Source organism: Anser brachyrhynchus (assembly GCF_964034855.1).
Source record: "Anser brachyrhynchus genome assembly, chromosome: 1".
NCBI lineage: Eukaryota > Metazoa > Chordata > Aves > Anseriformes > Anatidae > Anser > Anser brachyrhynchus.
In genome coordinates, this window is record NC_137694.1 from 8,936,087 (window position 1) to 8,958,895 (window position 22,809).

The window sequence follows — 22,809 nt, forward strand, 5'->3', positions numbered from 1 at the left end:
ATCCTCCAGTAGATCAGTTGGATGTTTTTCTTCCATCTAGCAGCCTGTGCTTCCAGCATGTCTACAGCTTTCACCACAGCAGACAGCTCGGCCTTGGGAACCCGCTCTCCTACTGAGGCATTGCTCTGTAGATTTGAGGTCTTGCTCCAGTGTGACTGTGAGAAAGGGAGCTCCTCCCCGGGTCTCCAATTATTCCACCGAAAAATTAAAACATAAACATGTTTGTAGCTCCTGGGAGATAAATGCAATCATCCGCAGAGGAAGAGGGGGTTTTGTTTGTTTTTGTTTTTGTTTTTTAATACTATGACACTAAAATTACACTAAATCACAGTGAGTTTAAGTAACACACCCAGAGGTTACCAAGAAAGTTAATTGTGGAACCAGATCACTGGCTTAAGCGCTTTTTCTATACATGCAGATGAAAGATAATCAGATTTGGCAATTTTTTGTTGGCAAATTAAAATATAAGTTTTCTCCTCTTCATTTTAATGGCAGATTTACTAGTCAGTATTATCTTGGGCTGATCCTGAGCTCAGATTTTATTATGACTCGTTGAACCTCAGATCTTTTTCATGGCACAGTGTCAAGGATGTTTCCAGATATTTCCAAGACTGTCCATCCCACCAAGAGACCTACACCCAGAATGGGCAGTTTAAAAGCAGGTTTAGCTGTTCTTTCTGTCACTATATGGCACATTCTTTATTCCAGCCAGATTTATTTTTTTCTCTCTCTTTTTTTCCCCCTCTCTTTCCCCTCACAGTGGTTTTCCCAAATCACAGGCCCTTCTCTTGATGTCAATTGTACAAATCTCTCTAGGCCACATGCAGCTTTGAGGGTGAGGCTGGTTTTAGTTAAGACCGTAATTGTCAGCAGTAGGGTGGGAGCAACGTGCATCCACATCTGCTGAGCCCCTCTGTATTTTGCTGTTGAATTCCAGCAATTATGCCTGAAGTGTTACAAGTTTTCATGCTCTTCCCATAGGCGAGCCAGAAGGCAAGATGTCAAATATGGAGACCCTGTCGCACAATGCTGGGATGTGGAAGACAGTGAGTATTTTGCACTTTTCCTTGCTCTTTTGTCCTTTTGACAACAGAGTTTGCTTTAAGGGTCCCTGTTTGTCTGTGAAAACATGCTAAACTGGGGAAAATAACACTATTAAAGTAGCTGCCTTTCCTGTGATTCAGATATATTTCTCAACCCACAGTGAAATTCGTGGACCCAAGGCTAGGGCAGCACCCTTGGATGCTGTATGGGCATCCCTCCCCAGCACCCACCCAGGCGAGGGAAAACATCACACACATCACTATGAGCAGTTATTGGGACCTCGGTTAATTCAGAAACAGGGAAGACAATCCCACAGAGAAACACTCAGGGGAAAAGTCAGAACACACCAACTTTTCCCCTTCCATCACATACACTGGATGCAAGTCCTAAGACCCAGCTCCAGCTGCCAAAGCAGCCCCTTCCCCTCCCTGCAGCTACTTAAATACTCCTGTTATTAACAACAGCCTACCCCCCTCCTATCAGTTCCCCCCCTCCCTTTTCCACACCCTCTTTTCGGGTGCCAAAGAATCTGGCTTGCTCCTTTGGCAGCTGCAGCAGTTCCCTTGCAGCGTGCACTGTCAGTATGAAATCCTGTGGTTACGCGGCAATCTCTGTGGCAGCATAAAATAAATGAAAAGCATTCAAAACCAAGTTTGGGTTTGTCTGGGGCTCTTATATTTGCTTATTAAAGTGAGCAACCCAGTCAAAACAGTATTGATTGTATCGCTGCACTCAAGCTTTGATTCAGGAAAAGCCACCACTTTCCATTGATCTGGTGATTTTCATACCGCAGCAGTGCTGGATGCCTGCCGCAGATCTCGGCGTGAATCCCTACAGAAATCAGAGCTGCTTGCCACAGGATCAAAGCTTACGTCTGTTGCACAGTGTAGAGGACCCTGGCTATACATGTGTACATATAGACATAGTCACAAAGTCAGGGTAATGTCTCATTGCCATTAAAGACAGTGGCAAAACTCCTGTTCATTCCCAAAAGGCCAGAATTCACCCACTTGCTGCTTGCCATCACTTCCAAGCAGTGGCATCTGAGACCGTGCAAAGCTCAGGGTTGTAGAAATGCTAGCAGAAAGGCTGACAATGTCACGTTTTTCCGGAAAGATAAAGAGATACTGGAAGAGTCAGTTTTCCTAGACAAATGTAAAATGACTTAGCATGCAAATTGGTATTAATCCTTATCCATGACATAGCACTACCAAGAGAAATTTCATCCAGCTGGGGACAATCCCTGTGTGCCATAAAACCATGAAGCTGACCTGTGCCACTCCAGGCTCTTGGCTTATTTATGCTATTTGTGATAATTAACAACATTATGGCCCCAAAACCTACTTAAATTCAGTGCTCCACTGTGTGAGATTCCATCCCAGAAACCGCATTGGCTGCATGAAGTTGTTTGGCTCTACTAAAATCTCTGTGGCACAGTGAAATAAAAGAAAAGCATTTAATGCAAAAAGCTTGAATTTCTGCAGATCTCATATACGTACATATTATATTGAAAAAAAAAATCTAAAATTGTATCCATTTTATTGTTGAGCAAACCTTTATTTTAGGAGACGCCACTGCTTTCACGTTCCTCTCTGTTATTGGCAGGATGTAAGAAACAGCTTTAGTCTGATGATAAGGCAGATAAGACACAAATAAGACAGCCTGAAAAGGAAGATGGAGTTGCAGATTTTAGCAATGACTTGCTCAGGTCTACCAACCCCCAAGAAAGAGCTTAGATCTGCTCGTGTACTTGAGTGTTTGGTCTGAAACATACTACAGGGAATTTCAAATGATACTGAAGGAAGTCAAACTTCAGTTGACTTTAGCCCTGCAACTCCTTTAAAGTGTTTGAGAGGAACAAACCAGACCCTACGATGTACCTTCAGCAGCTGCTCCACCTCTCTCAGGTTTACTAGTTGCATTACATAAAGGAAAAATATAGGTCAGATTTTAAAATCCTCAAAGGCAAAAGCTTCAGCTTTAAAATGGAGCAAGCTCGTGATATAGGTTTTATTGACCTCCTTAAAAACCAGTTGCACTGGAGGAAGGTTAGCAGCCGCCTCTAAATCCTCATAGTTATAGTTTAAGCTAAAAGTTAAGTTTCCTTTTGCTTTTTTATAATTCACTCACTCTTATAGCATCTGTTCTGAATCAGGCTATTTTCCCATTGCTTTAAAAAACAGGTCAGGGTTAATCTCCTGTACCATGTTTGCTTTCCAGGCATTAGTCATGAAACTGCTGATGAAAAGGTGATTTTTGGCATTGAATTTAATTCAACTTTTCTGGAATGTATTCCTAAGTCCCAGCAAGCCTCTATTAGGTGGTACATTCAACGCTCTGGAGAAGAACATCGAGAAGAGGTAAGTTATAGTCATCAAGACAAGTTTCCTCTGTAGAGAATTCAGCTGAGTATTGAAAGGCTGGAGTTACTGGGATTAGCCATTGTTTTACTTTTCCTTGCCTCACCTTAGGTATTGCATAGCATTCTGGTAACACCATCTGGGGAAGAGAGAAGCCATTTGCACTGGATCATAAGCAGATTTAGATACTTACTTTGACTTACATGCTCATTCTATTAAAAAAAAAAAAAAGGAAGAATAGAGAAATTAGGCTTTAAATACTGGTAAAATACTGAAAGTAAAAAAAAAAAAAAGACTTTTTGTTCAGTAACTAGTACAACTACTTCTGCAGGCAAAAGTATGTTCAAACCTCTGCTCCATTTAGTGTCTGACTGCCTTCCCTTATATTGTTAGGCACTGTAGCTAAGAATTGCTTTGTATATCTTGCTGCTTCTCTGTCTCCCCAGAGAAGGAACAGTTTGTACAGCAAGGACCTTTTTGTTTTGTTTTGTTTTTTTGTTTTATTTTTTTTCTTCTTTGGAATCTGAGGATTTTTCTGAAATGGCACTCTGCTGAGGCAGAGATGTCACGTTAAAGAATTGCACCTTGCAGCTGAAGTAGAAAGCACTGAAATTTGCGATGGCCCTTAACTCCTGCAGGAGGCAGTTCTGGGGTCTGCACCAGTGGAGAAGTGCTGGAAAAACCTCCAGGTCCTCCCTTGCCCCCTGTGCCATGTCCTGCAGACTCCTTTCTGGCCTAGTGACAAAGGGGCCCTCTTACATGCCCAAAAGGTCAGCGAACTGGGACTGATCTTGACTGGGTTTGAGAGAGTTTCAAACCTCGGGAGCCTTCATAGCCTTTCCCTTACATGAATGATTTTGTGTCTGAGGCCAAGTCCTGCTGTGGCTGCAGCCATGGCAACAAGGAAGGAGAAGAAAGGAAAAGAAGTGCCCTCTCAAATGAGCTGCTCCCAGGTGTTAGATACACTTTTTTGTTAAATGTTCATCCCAGACAAAAATTAGTTTAAATGACAGGAACTATCAAACACACAACCAGTCTTCCACTCTCAATGATAACCTGTCCTGTGAGGTTTTCTGAGTGCGGAAAGTAGTCTAGTTCTTTGTAAAAACTGGGGAGATGCAAGCCAGGGCAGATGCCCATGAGAGCATCACCTCTGGTTGAGACCTGCCTCACTGCTGTCATCCACTAAACACCGCTTGTAGCATGAAGGGAAGTCTGCAGGGATGAAGCCACCTCAAAGTTGAGACCTCAGTTACGGCTTGACCCAGGAAGCAAGAGTAAAGGGATACAAGTCACCTCTGAGTTTTCTCCATAAGAGATACAAAAAGCAAGGCTGTATGTTGACTATGACACTGCATTGCTTTTAATTTACTCCCCTTCTCTCACTCATGCTTTGGATTGCCGAAGATTCTTCCCTCTGCTGGGAATAAACATCTCACTAATTTATAGATGCACTGCTTCCCCCAGCATGCACTAAATATCAAAGGAAGGAGCTTACTGGTCTGAAACACCATCTCTAACCTCCATTACAATCCATACTTGGAAAAAAAATTGTGGTCTTCTGATCAGCAGGCCAACCATGATCATAGCCACAGGTGGTTAAAGTGAAAACCCAGTTAGAAGTGTATCAGCCTTTAAAGACCTATGGGCACTCATGGTTTGTGCTTTAATTGATTTACCTTTAAGTGTCCTGTACAGAAGACTGTGCTCTACTTCCCTAAGGCATCAGTTTGCAAATGCAATTACATATTTGATCAGAGAAAAAAGTAAAGTATTTGCTTAATTCAAACCATGTGTTTAAGAGTAATTTTAAAAATAAATTTAAGCAGGTACTTTTATTTTTTTTTTAAATTCTGAAATGTAGTTCATATTAAATTATGAGGAGACCCAGTCATGTTTTTTAAATAATGCATCGTAACTACAGCATGTGTCCAAGTTCCTCAGAGCTACAAACTTCATCTAAAGCAGTCAGTTCTCTGTGAAGAACATAATATTTCTGTATCATAAGAAGCAGTACTTTCGAGATTTGAAAGCCTCTTATGGAGTGCTGTTTCTAAGTTTTACCTGTGTCAATTTAGGAAAAAGTAAATAAAATGATTTTCTCCTACGTCAAACGTTCAGGTGTGCACCTGAAAGTCAGGAAGCCAAGTTCATGGTGTTTTTTTTTTTTTTTTTTTTTTTCTGATTTGATTGCAAAACAAACAGCAGATCAAACTGACTTTTGAACAAAGTTAGAGCAGGCTATAAGCCTATATAACATAGCTTAATATAAGGCTATGCCATTTTTTGCCAACATTTGTGTTTCTAAAAGGTTCATTGTGGGAATGGCTGGGCCCCCGCTCCCAATTTTGCACCAAATACCAGTAATCCAGACACCATGATTCCTAATACTACAGGAGTGCCCAGCGTGCCAAGGTTGTGATCTAGGGAGAGAGGATGGAAATGTGCACTTATGTGTGATGGCATTTGAATCTCCAGCAAGCGCACAGTATACATCTTTGCACATTAGCAGCCTTCCACAGAAATGTTTACTGGGCTTGCTCTGTGTAAACAGTCTGACATCTGTTTGTATGAGAAAAGTAAAGCTTTGCTAAAAGGCTAGATTAACCTTTGAGGCAAATTTAGAAGAAAATTTGAAGAAGAAATATGCAGACAGATTTTCTACATTATGAATGCTAACAGTAGGCAAATAGCTTCTTACCACATATTGTCCCTAAAGCCATAGCAGTGTTTCTGTGATCTAGCTTTGATAAAATAGAAGTTGGAGCACATGTTCCGGAACTCCTTGGGGTGGTTTTGTTAGTTTATTTTATTTATTTATTTATTTATTTTTCCAGTCTTTGAAGGTTGCAGCTTGTATAAATGCATATGCACACATTGACAATTACAGGATCAGATCACTTAAAACAGTATATAGCTATTAGTTTTGCTTGATTCCTGCCAGAGAATTCTTTTTCTTATTTTCTAGTGTTTTGACCCAGTTTAGTTCCAGTCTCCTAAGAACTGGAACTCATCCTGTGTAAACTCAGCTTTCACATCTCAAATTACCATGTTGGGACATTTCATTTTTCAGAAAGAAAAGAAAAAAAAAAAGTTTTTTTTTTTATTTTTAAAAGAGTTAATCATATATGAATGTCATGTTTAAAAATGCATGTACCTGAAGTTAAATTCCTAATTTCAGATATGGCTGCCTAAATAAACCCACCCAATCTGTAGAAAAGCTGAGCAATCACTCTTCCTGTTAAAGGGAATAAGAGTATTTGCAGGTTAAAATGTTAATCCCTTTTTCATTTGGGCATTTTTAAATTAAGATTTTCAGTTTTTCTAATTTGAAATCTATCTTATCAGTGGAAATGAGTTCATCGGTATTAGAGCCTAATTGGAGGCCTTCCTGGAAAATTCAAAGACAGGCATAGTAATTGACTTTCTTTATAAAGTACTTCAATTTGACTGAAATACCATATGTGACAGCAACAGGGTAGTCATATTTAATGTGTAGCTTGATCTTTGCTTACCCAATGCCTCACCATAACTTTTCCCATTACAATTATATTTTCTGCTCCCTCTCCCTTCCTGCAGCAGATTTCTCAAATAACACTGTGCATTATTTCAGTGCGTGTCTTAGCGGTGTAACTTATTGTGATGACGATACCATGCTTTGCAAATGACTGTGCACCTGGAATTTAGGTTACGGACTTTTAGTTCCAGGGCTGTAGCTGCAATGTCTCAGCAAGTCTTTAAGCCTCGCTTTGCAAATAGACAGCTACGCACTCTCTCTGACATGTACTACAGCTTCCTGAGGGAAGGAAAAGGGCAAAATCCAGACTAGGTGGGAAGCGTTGTGCCCAGCAGGATGTCTCCAACATTTCACCCTTCGGGTCATGGTTCAGAGTGTGACTTCCAGCCAGAGCAACCTGCGGGGAGGGACAGGATCTCCTGTGGTCCAGGAGCTGTCACCAGGTCATTTTGCTGCCAGTGGGAGTACATTTCCCTGTAGTTTGGGGCTGTTTTAAGGTCAGGAGTCAAATATCTAGTGCCTTTGTGGTTAGTGTTGCTCACGCAATTGATCATGTTTATTCCTGTGCTTGCAGGGTTAGTCACCGAGATGAGAGCGTTTTGGCAACTGGAGTTCATAAAAAAAAAAAAAAAAAAAAAAAGTGGGGATGCCATTTCTACATAATGACTTAAAGTGCTGAAGTTTCCTGAAGCTTAAACTCAAATATGTATTTATTTCTCCTGAAATTCCTATGTGTTAGGTATATAATAGGTATCAGGACTAGAAAATAAAACAAGTGCAGGGCTCCCTACAAAGCCCTCAGTTTTGGTGTCTTGTGGCTCTGGAAAGTGCTCGGCCCCCTGCTTTAGGCTGGCCTTCACCCTGGGCCTCCTGGGGCTTGGAGCCTGCCAAACTGCCATGCACCCATGCAGGGGACAGAGCAAACCATATGGTCTGAAGTGACAGAACAGGTGTGGGTCGCTTTTAACTCTCTCTTTTCTGGTGTATTCATACCTGGAGGTGAAAATAAATCGGCTGAAAGGCAGAAGAACATTCCAGTTTCTTCTGCAGCCATTCTCGCCCTGTCCCATTTTCCTGCCCCACAGCCTGGGCTGTTTTTTCTGACAGACCCAGCTCAATGACCGCCTGACGTTTTGGTAGGTACATGAACATGACTCACTCTTGTACAGGACTTCTAGATGGGCACAAGAGCATGACCCCTTCAGGGAAGAGCTGTTTCCTTTCAACATTTTAGCCAGACTAAGACATTTTTCAGTTTGTCCAGGATCTGTGTCCTGTTCAGTTGACCTTAGTGGGTGTATGCTGGTGAATGAGACATAAGTTTCCATATCTTTTTGTGGCTGGAGATTCTTGCATCATGATGGCTGTGATTTTCATTGTTATAAACATCTGGTCAGAAGCATCTTGTGAAAAAAAGGTGGTAAAGGATGCTTAGGCCAGCCCTGAAACCTAAAAGTCAGATGAGAGAGCTGAGTAAGGAAGAGGACGTACACCAAGGTCTAAGTTTCTAGTAGTATTTTCTGTCACAGGAGTGAATTTCAGTATTTTTGTAGCAGACACAGGCTTAATCCTTCGGTCGATAAGAAACAGATCAAGAGTGGGAGAAAATAAGATTTATTCTGCAGCCTAGGGACTAATTATAGCTCTCATGCTTTCACTCTTTTATTTTATTATGACTCATTGGTGTGGCATTTTTTTCTAATACCTTGAGATCCTTAAGTAAGACTAATATTTTTGACAGTTTCCTAAGGGGAAAAAAAGATGTAACTCTGAGCTGCTATATAAGGTGATATTTCTGCTTTCATTTGAATATATTGGGGGGTAAAAGTTTAAAAATTAGTCATAGAATGAGAAGTTAGCTTCACCTTGAGAATAATAGAATGCACGTGTCTCCATAATGTCACTACCAACAACACATTCTTCATTTTAGTTGTGAATTCTTAGTAAATAAATTTTAAAAAAATGTTAAAAAAGAAAAAAAAAGCAGAAGAAGAAGTAGAGAAATCAACTGTACAGCTGTGTTGGAGTTACATGATTAGTTTACCAGGACAACAGAAAAAAAGGTGCATATAACAATAATTCCAACAAAAGCAGAGTAATCTTTATTTCCACTCAAATGGTGAGGATGAATAAGAAGGCAATAGAAAAAACAAAGCTGAATGTGAATTCTCAGCAAATATTCCTCATTTCTCTCTCCCCCCTACAACAGTTTGTTCAGGGGTTGCTGCTACCCCATGATTAGTCCAGCTTTACCTCTAACATTTTTTCACATGGTGATTAATGAGAGAAGGCAGGCTTTGAAGCCACTTTCTTCTCCCAGACAGGTGCAGTGTTTTAACTGTGAAAGAGTTGACATGTGAATTATTTGTAAAGAGGGAGCTATCTAAACACATCATTAGCAAAGGACAAAAGGCATTGACCTAACCTGGTGCCACAGCACTTTCAAATCCTTGGTTGTTTTCCAACTTACTGATTGTTTAAAGATTTGCCATCATTATTGGCAATGCCTATTTTTCCTCTATTGTTAAATTCAGGTTGCGAAAATCTATTACATGGAGATATTTTTCCTTTGTCAAATATTGCCAATTCCTATGGCATGTGCCATGTTTTATTTAGTGTAATTTTGAAACCCCAAGTGCCTACCATAAAGGATAAAAAGTACAAAATGCAGATAAAATGTTTTTAAAAATCTGCTCCCACTCCAGTAAAATAGAAAGTTAATGGTAATCAATTGCTTCATTTTTGTGGTTTACAATTGGTTCCCAATTGAACAAAACTATTTCTCTCCTGTTTAATTTTTATTGTATGCTGAAATTTAAGCATGTCAGCAAGCTTTTTATGAATTAAAGCCGTTGTGCTTCTGAATTGTTAAACCCTATTTATAAATATTTAAGGAGAAGTATTGATTATAATTGGCGGGGGGGGGGGGGAGTGGGGGAATGAATCCACAGTTGACCAAAACAGAATGATGTCTTTAAGTAGTCTTTTCACTCTCCTCAAAATTTAATAAAATATGTTTTACATCTATAGGTCAGGAACCAAAGAGCACATTAAGCATTCAAGTGAAAGGTTAAAGATCTACTACCAAGTAATGAAATGCCAGGTGTTTATGAAACTCCAGAGCCCTATGGGGGAAAAAGTAGAGAGGAAAGACAGGAAGAGTTCTGAACCTATGGGTAAAACAACATAAACAGGATACCAAAAAGAGAAGTGAGGGGGGAAAACAATAATGAAGTGTTGCTCAATACATGTGAAATCAGAGCCATAATTTCATCCTACCAGAGGATAAGAAAGGAATGAACAATGAAGGCCCAGAGAAGAAGGAGGTGACAGTCACTGTAAATCAATATCCAAGGTTAACACAGGACATTCTGTAAGAATGCTGCTTCATTAAAAATAGGAGCTGTGATGGGCTGGGATTAGGAGACATAACCAATTTAGCCTCTGTTAGCTTTCTCTGCAGTATCCTGAGGCAGAGGGGGGCAACTCTCTGAGTTAACACATTTACAACTAGAAAGGGACGGCTGCTACACAAATGGTAAATAGTTATGAGTAGCAGGGTGCTGGACTTAGGGGTCCAGTCATCTTTTCAAGTCTAGATCTGCCATTATTCTGCCTTCCTTTCACTGAAAATAGGCGAAGCACTAGTGAGGGCTCTTTGGCTTGGTGCCGAGCCAGCCGAAAGAGCCAGCTGGAGCACTTCCAAGTGTAGGAGGTACACAGCTGTCAAGGCACTCTAGACTACAATACTGGCAGAGCCACGATAGGCAGATGCTACTGCTGCAATTGCATCCAGCCCTGAGCTCAAAGAGATCTGTCCAGTTTTCACTGAAACAATGTGGGAACTGGGTCTTTGCATAGAGAGTTATGAAACCCAAATGTCTGCAAATTAGCTTCACCTTCCCATCCCTCTCCCTACATTCCTCAAACTGGGGGTCTGTAGGATTTTCCATTGTTAGCATGAAGCCTGGGTAGAAAAAAGAGGAGCTTCCTTTTGCAAGGCTTTCCTTTTTTGTGGAGTAGAACAGCACAAGGAAACACCTGCCCTAGACATATTTCTGCCTACAACTACTTATCTTTGGGTTCATTTATACCTTTTTTGCTTCTGTTTTTACTGTAACCATGAGGAAGGTGCATTTACTTGGGATGAAGTGTCACTATCTGATAAAATTGAAGACTACTGTCCTATGCTGTAGCTTCTGGAAGAGAAAATTTGGTCTTTTCTAATCTGTCTCCCTGCTATCTTATGTGTCTGTTCTTCTGTTTTGACCATGATTTCTCCGGTTGGAACTCAGTGTAGTAAATCAAATACGGCTGGTGCTCATGTAGCACCTGTTGTCAGAAAATAATCCATTTTCCAGGAATTTTCAGAAATTAGCAAGATTTCACCCTGCTGGTGTCAGTAGGCATGATTATATCCAATTTACAAACAAAGAAACTAAAGCCCAGGGTTGACACAACACTACCAACATGTGTCAGGATCCAAACAATGCTTGGCCACAGAAGCAGGCAGCCAGAGCCATGTTCTAGCGTAGGTTTTTGTAGCATTTGATTTCTTCTCACTGATGCAGTCAAAACAATTGTAGTACACAGGCCAATATCCACCTACCAAATCTATAGGTTGCTGAAGATTGTTATAGCTGATACAGGCTAGCAAGGAAAACTCTCTCTGCTCATGTATTACTTAGATACACGTGTTATATTTTCTGCTGATCTTGAAAAGGTCTCTTAAATCATTTAACCCTTCCAAAGTCCTTATCAAAGAATATCAGAAAATGGGAAAGCAAAAAGCCCTTGGAGGGGCACCTCATCCATCTTTTTTGCTCCAAGATACCCTCTTATGATAAAGTACCAGTGAGTTAGAATCATAACAGATGGAGAATCATATGTATAAATAAGTTTTTTCCCATGGAGTAGAAGAGGGAATTGTGTGCAGATTTTTTACATAAAGAAACAGTGTGTAGCTTACCCACTGTGAATAAATCTAATTTAGTCATCTTTATGCCTCCATGATCTTCGTTCTCTGAAGTCTGTTGGAGGGTCAGATGTGCACTCCGGGAAATTTTCCAGATTCTGTGTTGGTTCTCTCTGCCCCCACCCCTCTTTTTAAAGCCGGTGCTCAGCCTTGTGCAGAAATTTTTCTTCATTATAACAGTACCACCAGCAGCTCTGAGGCTGTGATCAAGGGACTGGCTTTGCTATGGGCTGAGCAAGCGGCACCCCAGGTCCTTCGGTGCTGTTGTGGCCTGCAGCCTCTGTGCGGCAGCAGAACATTGCATGCCAGGGAGATGACAGCTCTGTGCTGGAACAGGATTGTTTTCAAAGGAAATGCTGGTGGTGGAGTCTGGGAGTTAGGGCTCTGCTTTCTGCTTACACCTCTGCTACTAATCTTTATATGGTCTTTGGCAAATCATTTACTTTCTGTGTTCCCCAGCTGCAAAAATACTTAGATGCCCAGTGCCCCATCTTGTTTTTTTATTGTATTATATTGCATTTCTATTTCTATTTTATTTCTATTTCTATTTATTTTAGTTTAGTTTAGCTTAACTTAGTTTAGTTTAGTTTAGTTCAGAGTTAGGTTATTTTGGAAATCATTTTCAGATCACCAGATATGTAACATATCTTACAGTGTTATTACTTTAAGGTGCACATTTTTTAACATGTCATATCATGCTATGTTTTTGGAAATATTTGCATTCGTAAATGAAACTGCATTTCCATGTTGACAGACTTCAGCTCTCACTTGCAAATTTTTTTATTTTTTATTTTTTTTCCCCCCTGTAAGTTCTTCTTTACGGATCTTATAGTCAAAACAATAAAATAATTGTGCTGGGTTGTCATCTAACCTCACTGGGTGCTTTTAAGCACGTCTCACTGAGTCAAAGGCAGGATCAATTTCCTTTTATAAATTCCAGTTGAAGAAGATAAAAATCAGAGCATTTCACTTTAAAAATCAGCAGTGGTCGTTATTTTTAATGCAATAATGTCTCAGGTCATTCCAGATATACTAGTACCCCCATATATTGGATATATTACGGATACCTCCAGAAAAGCAGTTAAAAAACAAATGGGATTTATGGCACTAAACACCTAACCTTCCTTGGAGAACACAGCCTATCTGTTGCATTCTGGTGTGATGAGTGCTGCTGTCTGGCCTTTCAGCTGTACACTGTGTATCTTTTACTAATGCATGCTGAAATGTCACTGATGCAGATGCTATAGTTAGGAGCAAAACTCAGGAATTGAAAGGATCTCATGGTATCTGTCTGAGCCATGCATGCCCCACCTCGTGCTGGGACAGGGTGTGCAGTGTGCCCGCCCTGCCTTGTCTCCACTTTGGTATTGCACTGACACGTGTTCTATTTTTTTCTGAGGAAATTCACGTATTTCATTCTTCTCTGTCCAACCATGCAGCTGAAGGCAGATGAAAGGATCATCAAAACCGAGCATGGGCTGCTGATACGCAGCTTGCAAAGACGGGATGCGGGAGCCTATTTCTGCAAAGCCCAGGAACACACCTTTGTCCACACCATCGTAAAGCTGAATTTAAACGTCATTGAGAATGGGCAAATGGAAAGCACTCAGAAAACTGAGGACGAGGAGGGCCGGGTGAGGGATTTGCTGACAGAGTCCCGGCTGCGGTACAAGGACTATATCCAGCTCGTCAGCAGCCCCAGCTTTAGCCTGGATGAGTACTGTGAACAGATGTGGCACCGGGAGAAACGGCGACAGCGAAACAAAGGTGGTGCCAAATGGAAGCATGTGCAGGAGATGAAAAAAAAGCGAAACCGAAGGCACCATGAGCCGGCCAGGCCACCATCTACGTAGTTTGAAAACACTATTTAAAGGACATTTTCCACAAAAAAAGAAAAAATACTGTGTTTTGTTTTTGTGCATCTTGCCTATGAATTAGTACTGCTTCTTATTGAAATCAGATAGCTCACCATCATTATTAATCTGTACAAGACTGTACAATGGCATTCGATACCAAATGAGATGTTCCTTATTGGAGTACCACACGCCAGGCAATAATTTTGAATGCATTCATTAAAAAGAAAAGATGTACACTTTTAGCTAATTTCTGGGTAGCCTGAGGCTACGCGAGCTGTGTTCTGTACTTCCTGCATAATTTTCACATAGGATTTAGCATCCGTGTTCCCATGTTAATATTTACTGCCATGTTCCACCCCAGAGGTGGCTCCATTTCAGGGGAGGGCAGATGTATTCATAGTTCTTTGGCATCTTTCTGAATAAGAAGCACGGTAGAAATGTGTGACAGATCTGCAAAAATACCCACTAATTTACCCACTGGGCTTGTATACAGGCACATGGGTGGGGTTTGCTAGCACAGAGAGGCTCAGCGAAAAATCAAATTAAGTATTGGCTTAGGGACAACATTGATTTTCCCCATTAAAAAAAAAAAAAAGAGAGAGAGAGAGAGAAAGCATAATCATAGTTTAAGAGAGGGAAATTATCAAGCCTTATTCATTAGAGTTTGATAGCCACCAGTTTGCAGTCCATCTGCTGAACTGAAATGTTCACTCTAATTGAAACTGCCACTGAGATGCTTGGGAGTAAATTTCCTAAGTGGTGTGTGGGAGGTATGTGCACAAATCCTATTAACAAATAATGGGATTCTTGCCTGCACCTCTCCTGTCCCTCGGAGTGTTGTACTCTGGCTGTTTCCCTGGCCCTTTGCTAGCCTTATTTTATGCAGAGGAAAAGAAAAATAAAAGACAACAAGAAAGCTAAAACAAAAGACGATGAGGGAAGATATTTAGTGGCTGAGATCAGTGCTCTTGACACAGAGCTGACATTCCTCAGATATGTGTATTCTTTGGGATTTTCTCCCAAAGGTCTTATGTATTTTTAAGTTGAAAATTTGCATTGTTGGAATTAATACTTTTATTATAAATAAATAAAACAAAAGATGTCCATGTGTAAATAAAACTTGTAAGTTAGAAATTTGCTGTATACCATGATTCCATTTGTAAAGTGTTCCTTGTTCCTCAGTTCATATTTTGGTAGTAGGAGTGTAAATCTTTTCATATAAGCAGGAAACCCTGGCCTCATTCTTGTCTATTTGACATCAGTATGATTTCGTTGAACTTATTCCTGATATGCAGCAACAAACACAAGCTCAAAATCAGGCCTACTGTCTCTTCTCATGAGTCACAGCCCTTTTTTCTTCTCTTCCAGCTAACGTCCTCCGTTTTGCCTTTCATGCCTTTTTGAGTGTGAAATGACAAATTAGCCACTTCCTCACATGGAAGAGAGCTTTGATGGATACCAAAATGACAGACTTTACTCATTTCTCATGCATTCTACAGATCGGGAGAGCAAAGCCTGTGGGAAATCCGTGTAATTGGTGTGCGCCTCATTAAGGAACTGAGAGCATTGCTTCAGAAAGTTGTAGATTTGCCCTTACCCATGCTCGTGTTTGTGTGCGCATTCAGTCCCGGGTTGATAACTGTAGCTACCATTTTCATCGCTGTTCATTTCCTTTCTGTTGTAAGTCAGATACAGCAATGTGTATGTCAGACTTCAGAAAGGGAACTCAGCTTACCCATGCTTCCTGTAAAAAACAAAAGCTGAGTTTGCATGTATTGTATAAAAGCCAGCAATACCATATGTCATTAATTTTAGATTTTTTTTTTTTTTTATTTTTAAATAGGAGATGTATGAGTTAATTAGGAGATATCAGATGGCATGCATACAATGCTTTGATAGTGTAAAGCACTGAGTGCTAGATATTATAATGTCTGTGGGGAGGAGGGAATTTCTCAGCACAGGACCTTTAATCAGCAGAGAGACTGATGCTGAAGACACTAACCAACAGTACAGTACTTTGAGCACCTGCCGAGAACTTTTTTTTGCCATTTTTGCTGCAAAATAACTTAGGCCAGACATTTCACAGGAGACTCATCATTTTGAGTACCTTGATTTTAAGGCCCATTAAGACTACTTAAAGGAGGTTTTGGGGGGTATTAAACTACTAAATGTAAACCATGTAAATGTAAAAGTACTGGGGTACTCAATATTCTTGGCTGGAAGGTTGTACTGTCATCATACAGAACCTGCTCAGTTATTCCTTATTAGATTTTTATCAGTCCATAAAGTCCCATTTCTCTTACTTGGGTATTAAGTAAATGAGTGGAATCACAGCAAGGCTGTGGTTTACATTCACATGCACTGACAAAGGGCCTACTCTTCTCACCAGTGGTGACACAGTATTTTAATTTCAGAAAACTGTCATCTCATGTTTGCCTAGAAGCAAATCAGTTCTTCTATTTTTTTTCCATCCTTCATGAAAACTAAATTACTTGATTTATGTTTAGATATAACTGAGGGTATGTATTCTACAAATGAAACCTCCCCCCACTGACTTTAGTAGAAGTCTTGAATGACTAAGGGTCTCAGTGCTGGGAGCATTAGATTTAAATGGTTGAATTAAAATGTTATTACTCTAAAAAACAACTTTCATTTCTTTTATTTCCAGTGTTGCTGCAATGAGATTCTTCTTAAAGAAATTACCTCATCAGTGTGGGTAGCATAAAACCCCAAGTGAGTTATAAGGCCACTTCCATCATGGGGAAATAAATTCAATATCCTCCAAACCAGTGGTCTGTACTGGGTTCATACCACCCCAGGGGGAATATTTAATAATATTGCACTGATAAATGTCTCTGTTTTGATACATTGGGTAAGAGGTATGTATCCTAAAGCCGTCAGGGCTAGCACAGCTCCTCATGCACAGAAGATCTGACATGGCCAAGGAGGCCAGAGGATGTTGGAGACCAGGGATTGAATGGGACATATCAAGGATCACTTCAGAAAACAGGGTTTTGTTAGGCAGGACTCCATAATGCAAACCCAGGAGTAGAAGCAGGAGGAACCATGGGTCTTTCAGCCGCCTGCAGTCCCAGAGAGGAGTTTAGAGGATGAGCTAGACTAGAAACTAGACCAGTAGAGGATTGGAAAGTATCATTTTCTTTTCAGAAAAAAAAAATCATCTTGTGTATAATTTAAAGGCTAAAACCTAAACCTGACTAAATTTCAAACTGATGATTTGGATATTTGTTGGGTTGCTATGACCCACAACAGGCTCATAGTTAAAATGAAACTGAGCCTTGCCTCCTGCAAGAGCCTAGTAAAAAGAAGTTAAAGTTTTGGTCCACAGTGGAAAAAAAAGTTGCCTCCATCTTAATAACTGCAGGTTTAAGCAGCTGCCTTACTGCATATGATACAGCATAGGTATTTATTTACGGATGCATTCATTCAGGAGTCCAGTTATTAATACATTATCTTTTCCTTCAGCAAAACCTTCCCACTGACCCTGCTTCAGAAAATGGCCAGTGCTTGACTGAACTGCAGTGGCTTTAAACAGATTCCTAGAATAACCAGCACAATGTGAGCTGTAGTTATAAAAATGCTGAAAACTGACATAATCTTTAAAGCCCAACAGGGCCCTAAACTCTGTAGCAGTCTTGCAGTCGGTTAAAATAAAACAGAAAATGGGATTAGCAGAGAAAGGAATAAAGTATTAACACTTATTGTGATAAAGTAGTTCCGTTACTAGAAACTGTTCCAACAACAGGTGTGAATGTGTGTTCATGCCATAAGCAAATACTTTCCTCTCCAAGCAGTTTAACTTACACTTGCTTGAGGTATCAACCTCGGAATGTGAATACTTTCCAATTCATAAGTAGATTTTGGACCTGGTTCTCATGTCACTCATAATGCAGTAATTAGGTTAAACGCCACAACTTTCCTTTAGTTCAAGTGCTACTCTGACCAGAAGATCCCTACGGTTAAAATGCTATAAACTCTTTAATATATCCATTACATGTATTGATCTACATTTAAAATTTCAGATAACGATTAATTGTTTATTTTTACTCATTATTCATATAATTAGTCCATGTGTCTCATGATAATATCAATATTTAATAGAAACTAATGGAAATTGATTTTGCTAAAGTGTTGTCACATGAGCATATGTGTATAGCAGGACATATTTGAATGTGTTATGTTCATTTTGTAATAGAGGGTAATTGCAAAAGACAAATATGATTTTGTGAGCTAAGGTTCAGATAGGCTCCCACTGACAACAAAGATTAAAATCTTATTGGAACCAAATCACAGCCTAAGTAGATTATATTCTATTTACAGTCTAGTAGTCAAACAGCCTGAACTATGGGTTGTCCTGTAAAGTATATTGGCCTGGTTCTTCTTGCATACTCTTGTAGTTGAGATGTAGAGGTCTAAGGAATGACATCTGAGTGAATGGAAAATTAAGCCCACGTGTCTCTCTAATATATTCTGTTACATTTTATAAACTTTAAATGGTCTCCATTGTAGTATTTTACCATAGTGCTGCTAATATTACCCTGAACTAAGCTTCTGTAGCTAGCTGAAGTGTGACATTCTTTGCAGTTGTAATCCAGTTTTCAGGGTTTGTAAAATAAGTTCATTATAGTAACAAAAAAAAAAAAAGCACAAGATAAGAGTTCAATTATAAATTCTATAAGACAGATTTGTAAGATTTGTAAGATTTTATTTCTATCAAAATAGTGAGTGCCCTTAAATGTACCAGGAACTTCAGTATTTGTTTTTCTTTTCTTGGTAAGGTAAGGATACATAACAAATTATAATCTTGAGATCATCACTTGCCAATGTGTGGCTGAAACATCTGTTCTGACAGCTGTAGTGAGGATGGATTTTTACTTGCTTGTTTTTAACTTCCACCAGTTAAGCCCGTTTTCTGCTGTGTCTGAGACTCCGCTGTGTCAGGTAACCCTGCTTCCATATGGAGAAATATTGCAGGATCTGCATTTCCTCAGCATATAAACCTCCCCACAAGTCACAGTATCACAATCTGCCTTCAGACGATGACTTTCCTAAGTGTTAGCTTTTGTATAGAGTTGCAGATGTAAACCAAATACTGAGAGGTAAATTAGAGACCAGATGGGCTTGCATTTACAAAGGAAATTTTGGGGACTTGCTTAGAACTCTCCTTTTTCCTTTTGCTTATGTGGTTACTGTGTATAACACTCCAATTTAAAATCAAAGTCTTTTGTGCTTTAAAGTATAAGGTTTTCCATGTGATATAAGAAACAGAACATTTCCAGGTGATCTGCTTGATTGATATGGACTGCTGGTTAATAGTTTCAAACAGTACAAACCAAGAAAGTCATCTGTCCAGCCATACATGGCTGTGATATTTGTAATGAGCCTAGACATATCTTAATTTTGGTATATTAGTGCTGTGGCTATTTTTCTTTTTCTTTTCTTTTCTTTTCTTTTCTTTTTTCTTTTCTTTTCTTTTCTTTTCTTTTCTTTTCTTTTCTTTTCTTTTCTTTTCTTTTCTTTTCTTTTCTTTTCTTTTCTTTTCTTTTCTTTTCTTTTCTTTTCTTTTCTTTTCTTTTCTTTTCTTTTCTTTTCTTTTGTCTTTTCTTTTCTCTTTTCTTTTCTTTTCTTTTCTTTTCTTTTCTTTTCTTTTCTTTTCTTTTCTTTTCTTTTCTTTTCTTTTCTTTTTTCTTTTCTTTTCTTTTCTCATTTTATTTTATTTTATTCATGCTACTTCTGCTACTAAGAGGAAACATGTCCAAAGCCAGACATGTTCTGAAGGTGCAGCATCTGATAAAGCAGTAAGAGGAACAGAAGGCTTGGGCAGGTATTTTGGTATGGAAACAGCATAGTACATTTGCAGGGAGCAAAGTCTGATGGGTTGAACGAGTATGCTAAGATGTATAAAGACCACTGTGCTGTTTATCTTGCATAGATTGAATTTGAGAGTAGATTTTAAAAAGGTATATATTTCTTTAAATTATGAAATGCTTTTGGTATAAACAGATCCAGAAAATTTAAGCTCATATTAGGTTCATTATTAAGTCCATTATTTGCCAGAAATATCAAAATAAAAAAAGAATGAACAGAATTTCACAAATTTCCACTTTCTAAATTTATTTTCCTTTTCTTTTAATGGAACTTCTAATTTAAAATATGTTTATTAAAATGTTTCTCTGTAGGACAAGGTTTTTTCTTTTTTTTCTTTTTTTTTTTTTTTTAAATCTATACTTTCACATCTCTGAAAAAAAAATCAAGAAAAACTGGGAAATTTTAAATGGAACTGGAATATGTTTCATATTTTCATGTGTACTTAAAACTTGAAAAAGCAGCATCAAAAAATGCTCATGCCCTCTTTCTGAGACTATATGTGGCTTCCATCAAGGACTTATTCCGTAGAAATGAACTGCAATAATCACATTTTAAGACTGCCTGTCAACATATCTCAGCTGTAAAAACTAGATACAAACCATACAAATCTATGAAAATACAAGTGAGAACAGATTATCTCCAAATGTTTACTTTTTTTTTTTTTTTTTTTCCATGATGTATGTGTCTCTATTCCTCTCTCCCCCAGTGACTATCTCAGGATGTATATTGGCTGGGGAGAGAGGAAGAGATTACAAAAGCATATCTCCAAATTGCAAAATGAAAAGTTACACTAAATGGACTGACAATGAGGATTATGATTAATACCTCACATTTGACCAATAAAGACTATATTTTCTCCTAAGGTGAAATTCATCACTCCTTCCAAACCCCAGCACAGGAATTATATGCCATATACCTTCTTTTTTAAATTGTAAGCCATAAGTGGTACTCGGGCTGACCTTGTGAGTGGGGTTCAATTTCATTCTTTAATGTAACTATTTGTAGAGTAATACGGCTGATTTTTTTTCATAAGTGTATCTATTTGTAAATGCTGCAGCTAATTGAGTTAAAATGATGACTGAAGTATCATTTAAAACTGATAATAAGCTATGTGTTTGCCATGCCTGCTGTTTTACTAGAAATTTAAATCTTATATGCAAAGGTAACACAAAAAATGTATATTTAGTTCGTACTATAATAAAAGGCAAGTACTGAGTTTCAGCTTCTTATTTAAACCCACATCAAACTACAGAGTAAACATGAGCTTTCAAAGAAACAAAATCTGCTTCATGTCATGGAAACGAAGCAGCTTGGATATTAATGCAAGGTCAGTAACCTAAAGTATCTTAATTCAGAAGGCTCACCTTGATAAGGGCTGTCAGAGGTTCAGCCTTCATGGAGAATGTGCTTACAAGCAATAGACTAAGTCTACAAAAATGTCTTTAAGAAGCCATGGGCCTGAGCCATTTGGATTAGTATGTGCAAAGCAGTACACAATAGGCAGGTTCATAGTTATTAATTTAAATTCAATAATAGCTTTTTAATGCATGCATTTATAGGTATTGAAAAACTACCATTGTCCTTAAAAACTGCACTGACATTATATTTTGGAGTTGCCCTCAAAACAAACAGATCACCCAACCATCCTGGACAGCCTCGGGAGCACTTTTGGCTTTAAGGGAGTGTGACTGTTTCCTGCCCTTCAGAGTGTTTTCAGGATGGGGATAACTGGGGCGAAGGAAGGGCTGTTCATTTTTGTAATGAAGCAGTGTAGCCTTTCTCCATGGTTAAAGGGAGAGGGAAATTGCTGGGGGAAAAAAAAAAAAAAAGACAGGGAAATAAATAGGCTCACCGGTCACCTCTTTTTCTAGCCTTCAGCACAGCCCCCTGTGTTTCACAGGATTTATTAAAGACCAAGGAGGATATTTTGTTAGCAGACGGTCAGCATGTCATTTCCAAGGACATCCGCACTGGTGCACTGAAGGACGTCTGCTTCCCAATCCCATGCTGTGTCCATTAGACCTCGATGCTTCTGACCCTTTGCTGAAAAGGTCCCAGGGTACTGCAGGCCTGAAAGCTGACTCCAAATCCCAACTGCAGCAATTGCCTTCTGCTTACCTCCATTCCACCTGCAGTTGCAATTGGATATGGTATTCTTCATTTCCGAGCCTGAACTCTCATTTCTGTGTTCCCGTGCACTGCTAAACAGCTGCCGGGTTCCCCCGCTCCCTCCCCACAGGTGGCTGCATTTGATAATGTCTCATGTAGGATCAATGTTGGTCCCATTGAAGTAAGTGGGAATTCTGCCAGCGTGTCCCAGCTCTGGTCCTGCCTCCAGCTGGTAAAGCACTTCCAGCTCCTGCAGGAGAAGAGGTGCTCTGCATAGGCTGCCTGATTAACCAGGTTCATTAGCAGAGGCTGTGTAAGAAAGGAAGAAGCCCTTCAGCTCCTTTCTGCAGCCACTTGCTCAGTAAGAGATTACATGCAGCACTGCTTTGTGTGCACTCACAGAAACAAAAGCTAATTAAGCTGAAATCTGTCATTTTCTCTGTAAGGATTTAAGCAGGGTCAAACTTCCAGACAATTAGTGATGAGTCTCGGGAATGAGCAAAAACACTCTTGCTGCAGTTGCTCAGAAACATTTCCAGAACTGATTGGCTTCCTGAGCAATCTCTGCTCCACTCTTTGCTGTGTGTGGTGCCTCCTTCCAGACCCTTGGAAACCAGAAGTGCTGTTAGCTGCGGAAGTCTGTGCTTAAAGTAAGAGGTATGAGGTAAAATCCGGCCCTTCGTGATTCAAATCACGGGAAGTGTTCTGGGATGTGTTCACACACAGAATCCATATGTACTGTGAAAACAAGCAACTGGGAGCTAACAGTCTGTTCATAATCATTTGTATTTCTGCAAAGTAAAATATGGTGTAGGGGATGATTAGGGGTTCATATAATTTGCACCAATGTGTCCATGCAGTTACTGCATACAGTAATATCTGCACTGGGGCAGAATGACACAGTTTGCAGTTCACGATCACGTCTGCAAGAATGCTCATCAAACACTGGACAAAACTGTACACCGGCACATGTGGGGCAATTTATGAAATGCTAATAAATGTTATCTCCCTCTCTGCTTTTGCCTACAACTATTTAGAACAAATTTGTAACTGAATATG

The 22,809-nt window shown here is 39.4% G+C and overlaps 1 protein-coding gene across 4 annotated transcripts in view; it reads left to right on the plus strand.

The window, feature by feature from the left end:
- Positions 1-20,857, plus strand: part of SEMA3D (semaphorin 3D) — a 148,666-nt gene extending 127,809 nt beyond the window's left edge. For all 4 annotated transcript variants that reach the window (XM_080555460.1, XM_080555458.1, XM_080555459.1 and 1 more), the window contains 3 exons: positions 982-1,046; positions 3,265-3,404; positions 13,336-20,857. In XM_080555460.1, the coding sequence (XP_080411586.1) occupies positions 982-1,046; positions 3,265-3,404; positions 13,336-13,749 (619 nt within the window). In that variant the 3' untranslated portion in view covers positions 13,750-20,857. The remainder of the gene's footprint in view (positions 1-981; positions 1,047-3,264; positions 3,405-13,335) is intronic.
- Positions 20,858-22,809: the final 1,952 nt, after the last annotated feature.